Source organism: Mytilus galloprovincialis, chromosome 6, assembly GCF_965363235.1.
Source record: "Mytilus galloprovincialis chromosome 6, xbMytGall1.hap1.1, whole genome shotgun sequence".
NCBI classification, from domain to species: Eukaryota; Metazoa; Mollusca; class Bivalvia; order Mytilida; family Mytilidae; genus Mytilus; species Mytilus galloprovincialis.
Genome location: NC_134843.1, coordinates 54,341,830 through 54,365,080, shown reverse-complemented (window position 1 = coordinate 54,365,080; position 23,251 = coordinate 54,341,830). Strand labels below are relative to the sequence as shown.

General features: G+C 30.5%; 1 protein-coding gene across 1 annotated transcript in view; it reads right to left on the bottom strand.

Annotated features, from left to right (window-relative positions):
• Window positions 1–23,251, bottom strand: part of LOC143078198 (uncharacterized) — a 63,914-nt gene that overhangs the window by 19,742 nt on the left and 20,921 nt on the right. Inside the window, exons 3-12 of the mRNA XM_076253132.1 lie at window positions 22,177–22,236; window positions 17,885–17,932; window positions 16,313–16,360; window positions 14,650–14,679; window positions 11,801–11,848; window positions 11,443–11,496; window positions 9,807–9,928; window positions 8,947–9,043; window positions 5,717–5,738; window positions 3,163–3,266 (exon numbers count right to left, since the gene is read on the bottom strand). Coding sequence (XP_076109247.1) covers window positions 3,163–3,266; window positions 5,717–5,738; window positions 8,947–9,043; window positions 9,807–9,928; window positions 11,443–11,496; window positions 11,801–11,848; window positions 14,650–14,679; window positions 16,313–16,360; window positions 17,885–17,932; window positions 22,177–22,236 — 633 coding nt within the window. The remainder of the gene's footprint in view (window positions 1–3,162; window positions 3,267–5,716; window positions 5,739–8,946; window positions 9,044–9,806; window positions 9,929–11,442; window positions 11,497–11,800; window positions 11,849–14,649; window positions 14,680–16,312; window positions 16,361–17,884; window positions 17,933–22,176; window positions 22,237–23,251) is intronic.

Sequence of the window (23,251 nt, the reverse complement as noted above, 5' to 3'; positions counted from 1 at the left end):
TATGTTATAGAATGTATACGGACATACACAGATAAATAAAATTGAGAATGGAAATGAGGAATTTGTCAAAGCGACAACAACGCGACCATAGAACAGACAACAGCCGAAGGCCACCAATGGGTCTTCAATGTAGCGAGAAACTTCCGCACCCGGAGGCGTCCTTCAGCTGACCCCCAAACAAATATGTATACTAGGCCAGTGATAATGGACGTCATACTAAACTCCGAATTATACACACGAAACTAAATGTAAAAAGCATACAAGACTAACAAAGGCCAGAGGCTCCTGATCACTTGGGACAGGCGCAAAATTGTTTTTTTGAGATCTCAACCCTCCCCTTTACCAGCTCTAGCCAATATAGAAAAACAAACGCACAACAATACGCACAATAAAACTCAGTTTAAGAGAAGTCCGAGTCCGATGTCAGAATATGAAACAAAAGAAAATAAACAAAACGACAATAATACATAAACAACAACAGACTTCTTGCAGTTACTGACATGCCAGCTCCAGACCTCAATTAAATTGATTGAAATATTATGTTTTCATCATATTTATATCAGGCACAATCCCTCCTATTAGGGGTTTAGTATAAAACCATCATGAAATATATGAGAAGAACATAACCCGTGGCATGCCAACAACTGGTTTTGGAATAAATGTGTTTAATTCCGATGCAAAGACCCTATAAGTGAATCAATATTAAAGCCAACATATGCAATCTTTAATGACCTGACAACAGTATTGTAACTATATCCCTTCTTAATAAGTCCGTGTAAAGGTTTTGTTAGCTTTTGAGGTGAATAATTACATATTTGTGCTTTGTTAAGAATTTTACCATAAAAGATTGGATGTGAAATACCTGAGCGTATAAGATGTCTGCATGTTGAGTTACATTTACGAATTATTTCCATATACCGATGATAAAATTTAGTAAATGTTTTGACTAGTTTGTGATATCTAAAACCCTTGAGTAATAATTTTTCAATAAAACGTAAATTTCTCTCGCTAAAATCTAATACGTTGTTACATACACGAGCGAATCGTACAAGTTGATATATGTAAACACCATAAGATGGTGACACGGGACCGTCACCATTAAACATAGATAATTAACGATTAGAAATGAAAAATCATCTCTTTTATCATAGTTTTTTGTATTCACGTTCCCGTTAATTATATATATATATATATATCAAGATCGAGAAAAGGGCAGTGGTCATTGTCAGTATTAGCTTTATTTAAAGTAAGTTCAACATTCTACTCCCCTAAAAACATTAAAAAACAAAAAACAACGGTTCATAACAGTTGACATTGACAAACATGTTTAACCCCGCCACATTCTGCATATGCCTATCCAAAGTCAGGAGCTTCGTAATATATCTGGAATTTTTTTTCTTTTTTATACATAAATTTGGCCATTAGTTTTTTCATTTGAATTGTTTTGCATTTGTCATTTAGAGGACTTTTATATCTGACTATATATGTATGCGGCATGGTCTTTGCTCATTGTTAAAAGCTGTATAATGACCTATAGTTGTTTTTTTCTGTGTCATTTGGTTTTTGTGGAGAGTTGTCTTATTGGCAATCATACCACATCTTCCATTTTTTTCTTTATAAAGAACATAGTTATTAAATCTTATAAACGGTCCTTATTTTTCGTTTGATTCATAAACTTTTCAAAACAATCAATGAAATGATGTGTTGCTGTCATTTTTCAGTGTGCATTTCTTTAATGTTTCTCATTCGTTCTTAGTTCAATCGTTGTGGTCTTCACACATTCTTCAGTTTTAGCTGTTTTGTTACAACCATGTTCCTTCTCTTTTCATTAGAGCTTACAACTTCAGCATGATACTCAGGCATGCATGATTAACCTCTCCGTCTTTGGTTCTGATCTTGTACTTGCCAGTGTTACATGATGTGGGTGTAGCAGCAGTTAAAAAAATAAATGTAAGCAACATGCACGACCGTCGTTATTATTCCATTTCATCGTTCTCCGTTCATGTTTCAGTCCTTGAACATTCATGACTTTTGTTTCGCATGTTTCGGTAACATGTTTCTGTTTCACTTGAATAAAAAGGTGAATCGAAAAAATGATGCAGAAACATGTTTTGGATTCACGTAAAAGAACTGCGCCCCTGGATAGCCGCAATTATGAATATGTAATCCGAGATATTTAAAAAAAAAGAACAATAAATTCACGAATTATCTAATAAATACTTCAAAAGTGTTACAGACATAGTCACTGCATATTACGGGTTGACGTCAATGGTTATATATATACAGCTAACCAGGCACATCAAGTAAAATTTAGGATAACGTTTCTGGACAGAATGTATGTCATGACGGTAGTGTGCTTAACAAAACGACCAAGCAAACTGACCAAATAAAAAACAACGTTAAATTAAAGAACATACACGATAACAGTTTTCAAATATTTTGTAATTATTATATCTGCGTATGCGCTAGTTACCTTTAAGTTTTGTTTAACACTTATAATAACACCGATAAACAATAAAATTGATGCAGTTTGTATGCTATGATTTAACCTTTTTATTTGGGATTATTTGATAGAAGACCCTTGTCCTTTAATTTTTTTTTAAATGAACTAAAAAGGCTTATATCTGTGACACAATTTTCAAAAACATCTATTTAATCGATTGAGACAATATCGGTAAAGCAAGTTTTTAATCCATTACTAAATGAGATCGGATTGATCAACTACAGACAATGGTAACCAAAACTGAGTCTCTAATCGCACATTCTCTATGATTGTAGTAAGCGGGAGCATTGTTACTACCCCCCCCCCCTTTTCCCTCGTCTAAATTTCCTTGTTGATAAGCATAATATATCTACACATGTTTGATAATAAAGAGTACTTGTATAATCATTATGAAGACGAATTATATAAAGGACTACATGACAGTTTAATCATAACGCCCTCTCTACACCAAAAGAGTTAGTTATCAAAATATAGTATATGTAAATTTTGGACTACATTTACAAGTTTTTTCCTTGTTTTTTGGATATGCACTTTTCAAATTATTCTTTGATAATCAAACCACAAATCATAAATCACAATTAGTACTTTATGTGAATAACTTAGATGTGTAGTAAGTGAAACTTGCTGGTTCTTATTTTTGTCACTAAGCATTGACTTACATGTTCGCAGGAGTCGTAGTCATATTCAGTAACGAAGGTTCCGAAAAATAATCTTATGCCAGTGCATCTTCGCATGATCTGTTCTTCATCTGATTTATCTGAACCTATAGAACATGAGTTTTATAAGATGAATTTGGTAACATATTGTTCTCACAAAGTATACATTCAGGTTAAAAACCAGAAGAACACCTTTCAAAAATATCAGAAAATATGGCATGTAGCAATAAAAGCATGTTTGATGTGCACAGAAACTTGATTTAACGTTATCAGCAAGTTCTCAAGAATTCCATAAAATATTGATTAGGCTTCCGTCATCCAAATGAATTATTTGAAGCAGTTGAGTCAAAACATCCGCAAAAGAGAGAAGGAAAACACGTTTATCAAATGAAATATGGATAAAACATATGTTATATTGCTGCACATGAGTGTCAATGCAGTTTTCCATGCTTTACATTGAATCAAATCTCCTTCAACAACACTAGGTCTTTAAATGAAAATTGTCACTAAGGTTTAATATTTTATTAATCAAGTTTTTTCATACGTTTATGTTTACATTTTCGTTGGCTTTCCTATGAGAACGAACTTAGAGCCTCTCCTTGCTGACCTCTTCTTATTTTCATATGAATCGGAATTCCTTCAGACACTTTTCAAAAACAAAAATATCAAAGAAGCCAGGTTATTTGATTTCACTTTCAGATATATTGATGATGTTCTTTCAACCCACAATCCGAACGTTTCTGATCGGGTTCTATTAATATATTCCCCAGAACTAAAAATTAATGAAAAAACAAACACGGCTTCCTCTGCCTCATTTTTAGACTTATACCTCGAATTTGCCATACACTGTCATCTAAGTACCATAATCTGTGACAATGAGACGATTTTAATTTTGAAATTATCAATTTCTTCCACGTTAGTAGAAAAAGATACAAACTTCACCTGCATATGGAATATACATTTCCCAACTTATTCGGTATTCAAGAGCTTGTAGCACCTACTCAGACTTTATAAAACGTCACTAGTGTCCGAGTAGAAAGTTGATGAACCAGGGGAATGTCAAAGAACGTTTCGTCATTTTTTCTAAAAAAAAATAATTAGAAGGTAGCGATACCTTGTTGATAAATATTCTGTATCAATTTCACAAATAGTACACGATAGTCTGGAAGTATAGATTCTGAGCACTGGTGTTGTTTATCATTTTAATAACGTGTTACAGGATTCTTTTATCTGTCTTCATGAATATTAATGTTTAGTCTGTTTTTGATGATATCAATTTGTCGTGGCTCTGTACTTATTGTGTTATTGTCCAATGATAATGTTTGTATTCTTGTCATTCTTGTTTGCTTATGTGTTTTGTCTTTATGCCTTTTTTGTGTTTCTTTTAAACATATTAATTGGCTCCCGTCATTGTATTATTGTTCTAGAATATTTTGTGTATTCTTGTTTTTAATTTTTGCTTATGTGTTTTGTCTATATGCCTTTTTGTATTTCTCTGATACATGTGACTTGGCTCCTGTGTACTTTTACATCCCATCATTTTTTTATTGTGCTATTGTAAAAAAAAATATTCTTGTCTTTCATTTCTGCTAATGTGCTTTGTCTATATGTCTTTTTGAGCTTTTTTACTTCATATTTTTTTGTTTTTATAGTGGTTAAGATAATACACAATGTTGACTGCTGTACCCCTATTTGTGACATTTTTAGCTATTATGTCTGTTTATTTTGTTAAGGAGGCTCGAGTGTATAAAAAATTCGGCATATTATTTAACATTTTTTTGCATTACAAACTTTATTTATTAAACTATATATATACTTCAGAAATTTTGTGCAAGAGTTACTTTCTTGAACACATTAATACCATCGAGCGTGAGATAAAGAATACAAAAGTCAATTGTCAACTTACAAATTCGATGTAGCACGCATACCAGCAATTGGTACGACATTCTATTATGATTTTCTTGACAGAGAGTAACTGTTTACAAGAAATCAAAGAGTTTCAAGTGGTGAACTTGAAGCCAACCCTGCGAACTTTTCACTGTTGCCATCATGAGTTGATTGACAGTTATGGAATTTAGAGGGATATATCTTATAAAGCATAGTTGCCCAAAATGGTTTAGATCACAGTTTACATTGATCATAAATTTGCAAGGATGTTTATTCTTTTATCCAATGGAAAAAGTGAAATTTGTTAATTTAACATTATTTCTAAATTTGTTTATTCATAATTATTGTTAATTTAACATGACTTCTAAATTTGTTAGTTTAACGTTACTTCTAAATAAGTTAGTTTAACATTATTTCTAAATTTGTGAATTTAACTTTATTTTTAAATTTGTTAATTTAAATATATAAATATTACTTTAGCATTATTTCTAACTTTAACTTCCATCCAAAAAAATAAGGGAAATCTGTTAATTTAACATTATTTGTGTAAATGCAATTTCTGATCCTTTGTGAGATATTAGATTTTCTAGCGGTAGACTAAGTTACTGATCTAAAAAAAAATTAATATTGCGACAGCAAAACATTCTTTAAAACTTTTAAGAATACGTACCGTATACATCAGAGTCCTTCTTCTGAAAATAGAGAAGCCTTTTTCATAGGGTTTGTTCTCAATTAACAATTGTGTATTATTATGAAATGTGTCACAGGTTGCAAAGTTTTCATACCAAAAGTGTTTAAAAATAGCTAGTTTGTTATGATTTGGTGTAGTAGGGTATAATTTTGTACAGTGTTTCTAAATGACAAACAATGACTAAATGTAAACATTTCTTTTTTCCTAAACAAAGAAATAAAGATTTTTTCGTCTGGTGCAAATGAAACATATAACGCTTGCGTTTTACACTTTTAAAGGGTGGCTATTGTATTTTCAGACATAAAAAAGTACAATATATCTTAAAATTGCTTTTAGTTATTATAAAATAAAACGCAAATTTTGCCAAAACATCAGTGTAATACTTAGGTTAAATAATATCATGGTTTGTTTCGTGTTGACTATCTTTCAGTTGTATATCTCGTACATGTATATAACATGTATAATATATGCCATACAATAAATGAGATAAATAAACACACAGGAAAAAAGTATTCCAATAATTTTAAGTAAATAGTGCTATTGAAAATACATGTATATAAAAACGACAAAAAATAACTTGGTCTAAATAATATGATTTTAACTTTCAAAATGCCACAGCAGAATTGAAATTCCGTATACAAATACAACTATTAACCATATAGATCGATTTTTGTCGACTAAACAAAACATAAAACCATCGAAGGTGACAATACAGAAAAAAAAAATGTTGTATGATTGACAATGATACAAAATTGGATGTAAACAATTTTTGGATTGACCAATATCTGTTCCTAGTAATGATCATATCAAATACAATATAATGACTATACAAGGTCCTACCATGATACAATATGAAATAATTCTAACAAGACTGGTAACATATCACACCATTATCAAATCATTCCTGATATTAATAACTATTGGAAAAAAATGTATATGACAAGGAGATGCTATAATTTTTACAACCGTTTGTTCTTACGAGACCTTATATGATTAATTTTATCAAATAATGAATAACTGCCACAAGAAACGTATTTAACGACAGCTACGTGCTGCCTACCATGAATTTTACCAAAAAACTTTGTCAAGTCGCACATTTGTTGGTTACAGCTTTGTCTCCTAATGTTGCTAATCTATACACCAGTGACATAGCCTTGATCAACAAACGAAGTAAATTTTAGGCGAAAAAGACCTCTGTTGAGTGACATCTCAAACGCTTAATGTCTATAGGTATATTACCACCATTGATGTTTTCATATTAGTCTTTGTTAAACTTGCACTTTTCCAAAAAAAAAATGAGCAGAAATTATCGTTGTTTCAAATAAAAAATACTTGGCTTTAGTAAAGTTTTGTCTTCTCCAGAACTGTTGACAAAGTTTCACATAACATTACAAACATTTTAACATGATAAAAAACACTTAAGGATGATAAATATCATTCAATTTAATGAAACTTTTTTTATCATTAATGGACCTCTTTATGTCATTATAATGTCTCCTTTGGTCCATTTATACCTCTCATTTCTTCAAAATTTTAACCTTTTTTTATCAATAATTCTAAATTTTGGGGTCATTTTTACTGATTTATTATAGAAATGATATAATAAAGGAGTTATTGAAATATTCAAGCTGAATGAACTATCATTATAAAAGTTTAATGGCTCCAAGGAGGTTTCAGTAAGGCCTTACGTCGCGTTCTAGACATGAACATAAAAAGCTTCTTTTTGGTGAAGAATTTGTTGTTACTAGAAATAATTTGATATGTACTTATAACTATATATTTATTATAGTATTACTTAGGAAAAAGTTGTCTATTATAGCAGAATATAAGAAATAAGGAGATCAAGTCAGAAGTTAAGTTCTAATTTATAGCAATTTTCTCATAACATGTTTTTTGAGACTCAATCCACTCCGAATTTTTCCTTTTGTTGAATAGCATGAAGTTTTAACAAATGAGAGTACTAACAATATTAAAGGTACATGTGCAGCTTCCATGTTAGTGTAATAGCACCATTGATTTTTACCTGTTAGATTTTGTTAAATTTGCACTGTTAAAAAATGTGCAGAATCTAACGACGCATTATAACTAACAAACAATATCTTCGTAAAAAGTATTATGTATGATTTTCCATTAACATTTAGAACACTTAAATGAACAGTGTGACCTGCTGAACAACACCATGACAATTTTCGACTTTATACTTTACATGCGTTTTCAACGACTACAGCTTCAATGTAGAAAGTTTCACTTAAATCATTCAATCGAACTTCTTATTTACTTTTTTGTAAAAGAATTAAGGTAATAGTTCGGGTATTACTGTTCTAAACGCATCTCTATATGACAACTTTACTACCTGTGTAAGTACAGATTGTTTTTGGTCTTATAAACTGATGCATGCAATTTATATTGATAATATATATTGAAATTTGTCTAGCAAAAGGTTATGATCATTTACTTGTCAAACATACATTATAGAAAGTCTATAAACCCTGCTCTCATCTTCAAATGCCTGTGATATTCCCATACAAAATACAGAAACTGTTTGTAAATCATGTGAAACGTGTTCGTCATGTGGCATTTATTTAGCGTAATAAATAGTTCATGAACACCACAGCCCTCTATATAGAAGTAAACTTGTATTCAATTTAGATATAAATTCAAATTTCAAAGGAGTAAAAGTGTGCAAGAGAGGTGAAAGATACCAAAATGGATATTCAAACTTAGGTCGAAAATAAACATGATAAACTAACAGTGCCACGTCTAAAAAAGAAAAAGACTAACAGACAAACAGACAAACAATAGTACAAAAAAACTAGAAAACTTAAGACTGAGCAACACGAACTCTGCCAAACCCGGGGGTGATCTCGTGTGTATCATTTTTAAACCTAAAATTGAGACCAATGAGGCTTTTAACTCTAACTGATTAAGGTTTCGAGGAACGCCTCGTTTATCCTTAATTTGCTTGGTTTCCTCATGTTTATTCTATACTCTGTATTCAAAATGCTCGTATCAAATACGCAATTATGGAGATAATTATTCACAACAAATTAATTTATTTGAATGCTTATAATTCGCTAAACAACTTATGGTAAATGATTAAATCAAACGCACATGAAAACGTTTATCTAAACTTGTTCGTAGAAAATATATTCATTGATTTATTTTAATTAGTGTTGCTGTAATCAGCAATTGTACCTATTTTGTTTTACCTGAATTAATTCTAACAATTCTTCTTTAATTGCATCTATAATTGTGTTGAACATCTCAAAGCTGTCCTGCTGTTGATATCCGTTAAATATACTGTTTCTAGAATAGTAATTTACATTATCCATCAATATAATACGGCAAATGTTGATGTGATTAATTTTGTTACACCGTTCGAGTACCAACCATTTGCAAACGCTATGTACGAGTGATTAATTGTACAATGTACAAAGATTTTCTGCTAATTGATCAATATCAATGCAGAAATTTTTGCTTGCATTTATAAATGCGATTGTTTAAGAATGGACAGAAATGCGCGATTAATAATTGCGATTTTAGCATATGTTATCAGATATCAGGATACGAGATCTAAATATTGTGACATTCACTCTGTCGCATTATACGCAATAATAAAAAAAATCGCTAAAATTTTCATATTTACAGTATTGTAAAATATCAACAGAGAGTCATTTAATGTCAAGTGAGTAAAAATAAACAGCCGGAAAAGCCCTCATATTGAACCAAGCAGTTGATTTTTCTTCAATTGCAAAACAATGAAATGATAACAGTATACAAACCTTAGTTTATACTAATGTTATTCAATTAAAAAAGACAACTGATTTGGTACACTGTGCTGTAGTATTCTATTACGCAGCCAAAAAACGTAACTGGCCTTCGAAACATTAAATTATATAATCCTTCCAAAGTTTTCTTTCACGACGCAGGAATAGTTAGTACCGCTATCGAAATTAACAATAACTCTTCACTACTTACTGTTGGACATAACATTAACGTGTATTGTTTTGTCGTTCCACAAGCATATACACCATGCATTCAATTTTAAATAATTTAGACCATAACCTACCTTTCCCTAGCAGCAGATAAAATATCCGCAGGTTCATATCCTTGGAAGTTCTGATTGTTCCCTTCAGAATGTGTGTATTTCAAAAGTTTTAATACACTATTTGACATTTTGCAAGCCAATTTCTAAAATATAAAGTGGTATACGTAATTCTTTGGAATGACAATTACGATAAAAGTTGATATATGTGTGGTATCTCACATTGATATCTTTTACATAATTCACAGCAGTTTCTATATACAAATGTATTGTTCGGCAAAATACATAAATAAATCAAACTGTAGTTATTCCAACTTACAGAAAGATTTTCTTCAATAAATAAAAGTAATGTACAAAATACATCATCAAAAAATTATAACGACAGATCTTGCATGTAAACATGGTAAAGGCAAACACAATGAATTGTCTGTAAAAGGTGTATATTTTAGAAATAGAAAGAAAACTTAAAAGATCAAACAGAGAGGATTGTAGAAAATAAACTAAAATAAGTATTACAACATAAAGATAATTATCTATATTATATGATTAATTCTTGTCAGAATCGGTTGTTTGGTGCCTGTAGAATATAACCGTTTTTAAACCTTCAAACAAAGCATCATCGTTCAGAAGTAAATGTTAAACTGTTTTCTAAGTTTCGATTAACTTTCAGCTGGTTGTGTGCCATTGTATATGAATAATGTTCAACGAAGTAATGTATTGAATTTTCAATTTCAATTTCAAAACCACATAAACACACAATCGGGATCGTTAAATACATAAACAACATATATGCCGGAGTTTTGAATCAGAATATAAAAAAGATATGCAACAAATGATATGAAAAAGACGAGTTTGCAATATAAGTTGAATCGTTTGGCTTTTTATATTTATTGATATTGACCAACAGTGTCTTAACATTTCCAAAGTCTGATTTAGGAAGGGGAACCGGTTTTGAATAAAACTGTTATTTATAAATTAATTGTTTTTGATAGTTTAAATGACTTCTTTTATTTAAATAAATTACTATTGAATGTAATTTTTGTCCTTTTTACGAAATCATATACACGCACTTAGGAACGTCAGTACGTATTGCAAGTAGCTAAATATTAAGATAATTAACGTCGAGACAGGCATTATTAGAAAAAAACAGTTTCATGAGTATTGTTCAAAATTACTGCATTTTAAGGTTTAAACTTGATAAATTATAAACCAAGCACGAAAATTTGAAAAGTAAAGTATTCTTACTGATTAATAAATAACATTGTGTACTTTTCAGGTTAATATGTAATAGTGTGTGTACTGCTTGTCGAATTATAATTATTTACCAGCATATACTTATCTTCATATATTTAATTTTTATTTTATACAGTTTATTAGAACTTTGAAATTTATTGTCGTTTAAATAACGCGTTTGTCGAATTCTTTAAAACATCTGAACATTTTGTTATTTTAAACTTATTATTGTTACAGGGAGATTTGTCAAAGTATGTGATAGTTATATTTGATAATTTTTTCTGGAATAAACATGAAGAATTAGTCAAATATCGTTTCCTTGTTCTTCAAATATTAAAAGGTCATCTGGCATCGGAGATAATGTGTTTGTTTTGTTTCTTTTTAGCATACACACTATTGTTATATTGTTCGGTCGACATGAACTTACATTTAGGTGTGCCTTTTCAAGTTCAGTTTGTAGTTTTGGACACCAAGCTAAGTTCTACAAAACAGTTGAAGAATAGAGATTACAATTTTGATCAATGTGACTGTTGCATTATATAACTCCGAGTCTAAAACTCATTTACATGGTGTGCAAAGTGCAATAAGACACCAAACGTAATGAAGCCGAATTGTTGATATGCGATATGTATATATCAATGTTTTTTTTCAATTCTTTTGTCTTTAATCTTTGAAGTCAATACTATTTTGATAATTTCATGTAACAAAAAATGTAATTCTTGATTTACCAGTGGTACATGTAGTTGTATCATTACTATGTATGTATACTTTGTAAGTGACTTTACCTGAAGCATGGCGTCCATAAAACAAGTATTACCAAGGTTTATTAACCCCTAAAACATAAATATAGTGATATTAACATGATTAAGTCTAAATTGAAAACGGCCAATTACTACACCTTTAATTATAATACCTTTATGACGTTATGTCCTTCAATAACATGAACGAAGTTTCAATAAAATTTGCGTTTCGGTTGGCTCTCATGATTTACACTGATCAAATTGAAAATTGCAGTTTGTTTAAACAATTTTCATTTTGTAATTTAGTGGGGTTGTCAATTTGAGTTTTATAGTACAATTTTTTTCTAACGGCTTTGGGCGGAAACGATTCTTGTCATTCTCCATAGGTAAACAGTCACGTGATTTTATGCAGTTGAAGTTTGGGGTGCTGTAATTTATTCTTTCTGTTTCTTAATTTTTTGACGAAAAAATATATTGCCAGATAAAAAGATTTCAGTTCAACATTGGTTTAAAAAACCAAATCTGCTTCTCGCGATAAAAGCGTCATGAAACAAGAGAAAAATCATTGCACCCCCTTTTATCAAGTTAATGTAATAAATTGCTGACCAAGAGAGTTGTGTTTTTTTTTCATCGTAATAATTGATTCGTTTCTTCATAAAGTCGCAGATACAATTAAATGCAACCCGACAGTAATTACTTACATTAATATATAGATAAGTGGGTTTAATTTCTTGGTTTGAACAATCCGGAAACCCCTTGGTGTGTTATACGTCAAGAAAAACATTAAAATATGCATTATCTATAACATAGGAAAAAGGTCCTTTCGATAACTTTGTCGTTTCATATAATTGATTTGAATAATTACTGTGCTGTTAAATGAAATAATTCTAATCATGCCTTATTTGGTTCCTAAGTTATTTTAATTTTTTTTATAGTTTAAAATTTTTGAAGGGGAGGTAACTCTCAAACAGTGCATTTTCTGAAGGAATCTACATTGTTGTACATGGAATTTTCTTTTTTTGTATTTTAGCCGGAAAAAAACGTACGGTGACCCTATCTTTTCTTTTGATATTCTCAAAGCATTGTCTAAAAGCTACCTTTTTGTAATTTATCATACAATTCTATCGTTTTGTTTAGTTTCTGATTACAAAATAGTGTTTATTCCTGCATAATCCATACAAAATGTGTCATTTTGTCACAACCTGTAATTTGAGAAAATGCGCGGTGACCTATCATTTTTATTATATTTTCAAACATATTTCAATAGATACTACGTTTTCGCAAAGTATGGACAAATTCTATCATTTTTATTTAAGACTCCCATACCACCTTGAAAGTTCAAATAGTTTTGTTCAGTTTGTATCAAGAACATAATCCGACGGTTGTTTATTATAAAAAAAAAACCTTACAGTTCAATCTCTAGAAAGTTTTGGACTGATCTATCTTCTTAAATACTCATTTATATTACAAACATATGAATTCATTTAATCTATTTCATTTCATTGATTTATTCTATATATCTACAGTAGTTTATTCAGCTATTTATTTATTTATCATTCATTTATTTATTAATGCGCGGCTTTTTAAAAAGTTTTTATCTATTTCTTTTTTCATTTTTTCATTTTTTTTTTATATTTTAAGATGTGGTTGTTTCATTTTATGTTCATTGAAAATTATTATTTTTATTTTCATCTTGTTAATTTGATAAATTGTTATATGAGCGGTTTTTTCAGTGGTTGTCTGTCTGTTTGTCATTTTTGCTTTTAGTTTATTGTTTTATTTTCAATCAAGTCGTCGGATTTTTTGTTTGTTTAAATTATATTAAATTTTGTCATGTAGGGACCTTTTATACCAGACTATACGGATTTGGTTTGTCTGAAAGTTGAAAGTCGTTTCGTGAAATCCGGGTTTCGTTTTGGACTTTAATTTGTTGGATAGTGTAATATGCAATCACATCACATCTCCCTGTTTAAATTTATACTATTAAGTGCAAAAACTTTCATAATGATATAAATAGCATATTAAGATTCCATCATAATAATAAAGTCAAATAAACCCCGGTATCAAAACGTTAACTTGGAACATGATATATTCATTGTTATAACCAAACATTTGACCTGAAATAAATAAAAAAAAAGTGTTTCAACCTATATAATAGCCTTTCTGCGAACAAATATTTCTATTACTTCTGTTAATAATTAAGAAAAAGTAAATTAAAAAAAATACCGAACTCCGAGAAAAATTCAATCGGAAAGTCCCTCATCAAATGGCAAACACATCAAACGAATGGACAACGACTGTCATACTGTCAAGTCCGGACTTGGTAAAGGCATTTTCAAATGTAGAAAATTGTGGATTGAACCTTGTTTTGTAGCGCTAAAACTCTCACATGTATGACAGTCACATCAAATATATCTATCACTGCTTAAGCATTATTATAAACAAGTATAGTATTCACACTTTCCTCATAACAATTCGATAACAATAAAGGAACAATAAAAAAAAGATTTAAACATACACCCTTCATTGTACCTTTTTTTACTTTGGAATCCTTATTATCTGATATATGACAAGGATGGGAAATCACTTTACCTGTGCCTATTCTAGATTACAATCAGAGAGTCCCTCTTATTTACGTCATTTAGAATTGTTCCATCCTAGAATATTTTTTTACAGTTCTCCCTATAGCTAATTTGGATTGTTTGACCCTAGACAGATTCTGACAAAACAGTTTTGGATCGTTCTACAAAGAACTGATTCTGGCAGTTCTACCGTTCTAAATTAGAGCTGTTTTAGACTGATCCTAGCGGTTTGCATTAGTTGTATTTCATATATATCACAGAACCAACGCTAATTTCAAAACAGTATGAATGTGTTTGTTTTATTTAACATACCTTAGGTTTTGATTCTTCTATCATCGAAGCCTATAAATATATGTGCATCTTTATAATTTTTAATTCTTTCAAAATGCGTACATAAATGGTTAAAAAAAATCACACAGCCCCACTCATATACAGATGTATATAGAACGTCTTGATAATAGACGACATTCAATTTTACAAAGGTGTCAGATTTGGATTGAAAACGATACTGTCCTCAATGATTAAATAATGCAGACGTCCTAAAAAGTTAACATCATCAATATTATCATAATGAAAAGATAATTGAAAAAATTGATACAAAATTAATAAGTTTTTTGAACAACAATTATCCTTTTTATATTATACAGTATGGTGTTAATGCGCCTCGTAATCTTTGCAGGTTTTTAGAAATCAGCACGTGGTGCAAATAAGAAACAAAACACTGTATGTTGAAAATAGTTTAAAAGGGTCTCTTCATGAAAACTGTTTGGTGCCAGAAGTAAAATTCCTTAACAAAAACCGAGACGAAATAAAGCACACAAATTTAAATTCGTTAAATCTCTTTGGCAAACGAAAAAATTTGTAGAGGTAAATATATGTTCTATATCCGAAAATAACTTTATTTCTACCTGATGTCATCTGTTCTTCTTTTTGTTGTTGATGCAAGTTCACATCCGGTAATAAATTTTATTCGGTGATTTCACAATCAGGGAAAAGAGGATGGGATAGGGATTTCAGTCATTGAATAATATCCTTGGTATGTAAAATGTAATTACTTTATATATGAAGATAAATTATTTTATAATTCAAACAACACTATACAAAACACACACTGAAAACTAACGATTAAGTACCACGACCCTCTGAAAACATCAGGGTGTTTTCAGATTTTAGAGGGATTCAATTCCTGCTTCACACTATAAATTGTTTAATATTATGAGAATGAAAGTCCCTTGAAATCAATTCATTCATATTTCTATGAGAATCTGACCAGAGTGAACTTGATAACGACTATGTCGGAAGCTCACTTCTCTAATTTTCATGCGATTTTCACATTTCTCGATCGGTGTGAGAAAATATTTCTCATCTTTAGAGAAAACTCTGCAAATTGGCATATACAAATAAATTAAATAACAATTGAAATTCATCCTAATTTATTAAAGTATCTCAACTAATATTAGATAAAGTTGAGGTGGAAACGGGGAATGCGTTAACGATACAGCAACCCGTCCAAAGTACAGAAATCATTTTCGGCTCTCCCTTGACATTTTTTGCGAGTATGGTCTTGAGGAAAAAATGTGCACTAGCATAGTAAAAATGGACGTCACACTATAAGCCGAAACATATAATTGAACCAAAATTGAAAAACATATGAGACTAACAAAGACCAGAGGCTCCTGAATTTTGTCAGGCGTAAAAATGTGGAAGATTTTAAATGTTTTATGAGATCTCAACCCTCCCCCTATAGTTTTAGGCAATGTAACACAAAAGCAATACACACACTAAAACTCGGTAAACGAATACTGAGTTAGAATAGGCAACAGAAAAAAATTAGCAAAATGGCAATGAGACATAAATGAACAAAGGACTACAATTAGTTACTGACATGCCAGCTCCAGACCTTAATCGAACTGATTGAAATATTTGGTCTTCATCGTAGATACTTGTTTATGTTTATGCAAATATAACAACTTACCATTATGTTATTTGTCCAATGGGAACTGGTGTTTTTCCGTTTTGCTGACTGAAAGAACAAAAATCACATATGACAATCGTTTCATATATAAAAAGAGTTAAAAAACTCATGTAGGAATTCTTTAGAAAAAATTACCTGACTAATACCGTTTAACAAAAGTTGGTGCTCTACTTTATGAGCAGGTTGTCAGGTCTGGAAATGTATACTGTTGTGTAATTGAATGCAGCAAACAAATCAACCAATCTACTGTCAGAAAAAAAATGTAAAGACCGGTATAATTTTGTTCAAATTGACTTTTAATTTTTTTATTGTCCCTTATGACCCGTCTAGACCTTCTAGTTTAAGAGAACAAACCTAAGAGTATAAATTGTACCAGTATTGGCAACACGGTGAACATTCATATCTAAATTATTTCGTAAAGTTATACTTAATCACAACTATTAAAAAAATGGGTTTAAAACATTACGTTTTGATATTTAATTTACATATTTGATAACTTAAAAGTTAAGTACAAACTAGAATTCAAATTATTTCAATAATCTATTATTGATAGAATGTAATAACGTGGATGAATCTCAAATTATTAGCTCGATCATGAGTAATATATGCATCATGTGCATGGGTGAAGTTCGTGTCGGTCTTGTTCCTGATATTTATTGAAGATGACGCCGTTATTGTTGTTATAATCATGCATTGATGACACGCTTAATTGTGAATTGATTATTTTGGCACTTCAACATTTAAAAAAAATAGTTTTGAATAATTGATGATCATGTCACAATGGTGGACTATGTGTTCCATCTGAATTATATCGTTTGTAAAAAATCAGAAACAATACCTTGTGTATCTGATGTCTGAGCAAAATTATTTCGTATGTGATATCATCCCAGTAGTAAACGAGTAAAAACTACATTACTATATACTAAAAATGGGAGTCTATATATCATTTGGATATGTCTACTTACAATTAAACAAATGCACATAATAAACACAACACAACTCAGGGCAATACGACATAAATATCATTAGCATATCCTGTTTTGCCTGCGACATCCTCTAATGTAATACATTGAATCAAAATAAAATCAAATGCACTAAAGAAATATCATTTAAATGGAACGGCATTTGAAAGAACGTATAAAACCTTTTATATATTTGATTTATACACGACAATACCATTATTGCAATATTGACACTTAAGATTTTTATCCTATTCATGTCTCATGTTTTAATGTATGTCAGCTATTCATAGCATTACAAGTTAAGATAGTGTTGATAATATTTTGGTAAAAATGACAAGAACAAGTGAACGATATAAGGTCGTTGGAGCCTCTTATGAATTACAATTATGAAATAATTATTCAGGTATGAGAATTTCGTCAGTTCTATGAGCACTGTAATATTAAGACGATAACATCATGATCGTTTCATTTAGGAAATTATAATTTGTGTTTTAAGAAAACATACCTTTATAGAGATAACTTTCATAACAATTGAATTTTGTCATTATCTGTCATATAGCAATAAGTATGTTTTACACTTACTTATATTTTTGTAAAAGTAATTACTTACCATAACTTCATTTGACCAGTTGGAAGCATTATTTTTCCTCTTTGCTGACTTGAATAACAAAGAAAACATATCATCACATATGACTATCTTTCCAGAAACAAAACGAATATTAATGCAAGTTATTATTAATTTAGATATCTGCAAAACATTCATATCTATAATACTAAAATTACGAGGTCCAATTTATCAGCCGTCATCACGTAAAAACGATGAATCAAAGAATTCATCTTTATATATAACTAATATAGTACAATGGTGTTGATTAAAAATTACACCACTCTAGGCCCGTTTGTTTTCCACGTAATTAATATTGCCAATAATTAAGAAGTTCCGGATTGAGTCCGACACCGATACCAATAGTATATTCACCTGTTACCTGTTACCTTATCTGTACGTTCCGCATCTGACAGGCGCACCACCAAACAGTGTATTTAGAATTTTGCTGTATACTGTTGAGTAAAAAATACTCCATTCTAGGCCCTTTTGTTTTCCAAATTATTAATATTACCAATAATTGATAGGTTCCAGGTCAACGGGTTCAAACAGAAAGATTTTGAAAGCAGAGAAAACTGTAGTCCAAATAATTATGACGTCTTGAAAGGCTGACTAAGAAAACTGTGCACCTTATACATGTTATAATCGGCATGACTTTATCAGATGACAATACCAATACTAAAATAAGGCATATGCATAGTTATATATCAGTCACGGACCCGCGATATCACGGGTGTGTTCTAGTATATATAGAAAAGTTTGATAATTGTTGGATCAAGAAATGCAGATTTAGAACACGTTTCTTAGGGTTAACTGCTATGCATTGACCATATCAACTGTCAAAGAAACTAAACAAAGCTGTATGAATATGTTAAATCTGCCTATATTTGTTTTTGATTGCCCCTTATGAAACATATTAATTTTCTTGTCAAAGAACAGTATAATTGTACCAGTAACAGTAGCATTAGTAACATTTAAACTTGTTTTAGGTTAAAAACTATCAGAATCGTTTACAGAAGAAACTAAGTAAAAAACCCAATAATAAACATAAATTAACAGAGAACTACTGGCAGTTACTGACATGGCTGATCCAGACCTCAAATATTCTGATTGAAAGATCATGTCTTCATCATATGAAAATCAAGTACAATCCCTCCCGTTAGGTGTTGATATTATACCATCATAAAATATATAAGAAGAACATTACCCGTGCCAACAACTGGTTTGAGAATAAATGTATCTATTTCCGATGCAAAGATCCCACGAGTGAATCAATATTAGTTCCAAAATATACCATCTTTAATGACCTGACAACAGTATCGTAACTATATTCCTACTGTGCAATTCTGTTTGAAGGCTTGGTTATCTTTTGAGGTGAATGACGACATTTGTGTGCTTTGTTTAGAATATTACCATAAAAGATTTGATATGAAATACCGGATATATGATGTCTGCATCATGGGGATGTCCGTTTATATTTACGAATGATGGCCTGTTACCGATGATACAACTGCAATGATGTACATATATATATGAGGTGCAATCCTTCCATGTACCACATCTGACAATTAATGTATGATCATTGATATGCATAGCATAGACTTTTCCAACCGATTGGTAGCCGAAAGGTTTCGTCTGTGTTTTTAATATCAGGTATCCAAAACATTAATTAAAGAGGGGGTTCGATTATCAGTGACGGCAAATAAAACTTCAGGGTGAGTTTTTAAAAATAGTTTCATTAACGAACGAAAATCATTAAAATAAGCAAAATAAAATTTAATTAAACTAAACACACGAAGCAAACAATTGAATATAATTTGCTGAGTTTATTTCAGCGAAAAATTTATGATACATTGATTTGAAAATTAATAAACCACAGTGAATGAATAGGCTGACGTTACGGCAATTGTTTGGTGAGTATTATCTATATAAATGTATGTCTTTAATGTTTTGAAGCTTGCAAATGAATCCTAGATACAACGCAGAGTACGCAATAAAATTATTGTTTCAAAAAAAGCATACACAATCAATTAGTACAGATAGTTTACGATATTCCCTCCTTTATCTAGTTTCTGTATGTAGAAATATTTCTCGTTTTACACATAACTGAGTGCTTTGTCAATAAATAAATAGATGGAACAAAAATAAAAATGTTCGCCTTTTTTGTGATCTTTTACCAAATTTATGAATGGCATTGTTTATTCTTGAGTTCAAAGTCAAACCATAATCACAACGTAATTTTGTGATTTCTTCAGTAAAATACATTCAATACATTACACCAAATTTTCAATACTTTTTTGTTCAGATTTAATTCCATTTGGACGCGTACAAAAAGCTTTAAACGGTCCGATTTATGTTTAGGACGACAATCTGTAAAAGTGTAATAAACAAAAAACAAATTTCTGCGAAAATTCTTTTTTCCACATTTTTTCAATAGAAAAAAAACCGTTTAAAAATCATCTACTTCTTATTATGACAACTCTAGTTGATCATGTTGATATACGCAATATCAAGCTCTCACTCGTTTCTGGTCTTTTGTGGAGAGTTGTCTCATTGGCAATCATATCATATCCACACGTATGTGTTTTACAAAAATTGAATAAAATAGTTGAAATACTCAGTATTTATATAAAGGATGCAAGAGATTTACCTTTGAACTTTGAAGTATGAAACCGTGACACTTCGAAATCAGCTGCCTCAAAGCATGTAATGATATTACCGATTATATATTTAATTTTAACTAACTACAATTAGTTTGTTCAATTCGAATATAAAACGTAGTAAAACAAAATATTATGTTTTGTTTCAAAGAGTTTAAATGTACAATTATGATATCAAAATTATTTATTACTTTTTATTTAAAACTGATAATTATTTTCTAATAATTAATCGGTTTAAAAATTAAAGTTGTTGGTTTAATTTGATACACTTTTTCAATTTTTTCATTTGCTATTTTCTTTTACGCCAATACTTAGGACAGCGGTTAGGACTCCATAGCTAATATAATCCTAAGATAGCTTCGATGTGCATGCTGATACATGTCGTAAGTCGGTCCTTACTTTATCATAATTTCACAAATGTCTGGTTATGTAATGTATTTCAGTTGTTTCGTGTAATTAGTTAATACTTCAGTTTCATCATGTACATCATCGTATAGTAATTTTGTAAATTTACTGTTTGCAAAAGTATAAATTATTCTAAATAATAGGGATGTTCTGGTAACTAACAGAAAACCCTGGCCGTTTTTGGCACAACTTTTTAATCTTTTGGTCCTCGATGCTGTTCGACTTTTGCTTGTTTCGGCTTTCAAACTTTTGTATCTGAGCGTCACTAGTAGATCTTGTGTGGACAAAATGCACTTCTGGCGTATCAAAAGTTTGAACTTGTTGCCTTTTGTTGGCTGTTGTTCGTGTGTTTCTTTGTCAATTGTGTTCTCCAATTTATTTATATTGTAGTCCTGTGGTGTTGAGTTGTCATTTTAATGTTATATTTCACATGACTATAAAAGAGGGAGGTTTGGCATGCCACAAAACCAGGTTCAACCCACCATTTTTTCCTTTAAAAATGTCCTGTACCAAGTCGGGAATAGGGCCATTGTTATATTATAGTTCGTTTCTGTGTGTTTTTTTTTTACATTTTGACGTTGCGTCGTTTGTTTTCTCTTATTTTTAAGTGTAAATTCACATTGCAATAAGACGTGTCACGGTACTTGTCTATCCCAAATTCATGTATTTGGTTTTGATGTTATATTTGTTATTCTCGTGGGATTTTGTCTGATGCTTGGTCCGTTTTTATGTGTGTTACATTGTAGTGTTGTGTCGTTGTTCTCCTCTTATATTTAGTGCGTTTCCCTCAGTTTTAGTTTGTTACCCCGATTTTGTTTTTTGTCCATGGATTTTTGAGTTTGAAGAGCGGTATACTACTGTTGCCTTTATCTGTCCTAAGAATGTATTAAAGGACCGGTCTTAGGATAGTTTCGATAAACAGGCCCCAGATCTCATAATGTCATGAATGTTATTATGTAACACATATATTGTGATATAAATGAATAAATGTCTTTTATTAACTCGCATTTATGTTTTAGGCATTAAGCTAAAACCTACACACATTTTTCATAATTTAAGCTTATATCGAAGGATTTAAGACTAATGCTTAACAACAATTATGCAATAGACTTACTGCATAGGCGTTACGTTATTGTCTAGGATTTAAGCTTAATGCCTTATTTCACTTATTGACGCGAACATAGGGTATGTATTTTGCAGCGATGATGATTGCAAAAATGACATAAAACATACCGGAGTTCTCTCTTCCAATGATGGTGATATATGTCGATTTTTTACTACCTTCCGCATGCTCTATATAAAATAAACAGATAAGTCAATTTTGATAAATATATCATATACAATAATTTGTTAAATATATGCATATTATTTATGTTATATAAAGAGCCTAATGGGGAAAGTATTCAATTTCCTTAATGTCAGTCAATAGTTCTAACTGTAAAATATTTTATGAAAATACTTTACCATATAACTATTACCTTTTTCAAGTTTTTGTTACTTCTCAATAATACGAATGGCATATTAAGGTTCGCATTTTCTACAAAAATCATCATACTTTTCAATCTGTACGTGATATCACACGACCTGTTTGGAAACTAATACACACGAAGCACTCATTGGAATCCTTTGTGAATACATGCCATTAAAATGAATGGATTTGTCTTCTTTGATTTATTCAAACTATAGTAAACATTGGTATTCATTTAGTTATTTATGTGGGTAACGTTTGTTTTATTTTGGTGTTCGTTGCTAAACTTAGGAATATGATGATCGTTCGACATTTGACTTTTCTTCATTAACACGCAGGATGATTGTTCCATTTAAAATATCGATAATACTAAAATTACGATGTCCAATTTGTCAGCCGTCATCACGTAAAAACGACGAATCAAAGAATTCAACTTTATATATAACTAATATAGTACAAAGGTGTAGATTAAAAATTACACCACTCCAGTCCCTTTTGTTTTCCACGTAATTAATATTGCCAATAATTGATAAGTTCCGGATCGAGTCCGATACCGATACCAATAGTATATTCATCTGTTACCTATTACCTTATCTGTACGTTCCGCATCTGACAGGCGCACCACCAAACGGTGTATTCAGGATTAATATGCTATATACACGGGTCATAATCACACTACTAAATTGTAGTATTTTAATCAGTAAGACATTCTAAGATAACAATACGAATACTAAACATCTGGACTAAAAATAAGGCGTATAGGTACAGTTTTTAATTTGTTAGCGCGCATGACGTAAAACAGCGAATCAAAGAATTCAACTTTATTTATAACTAATATAG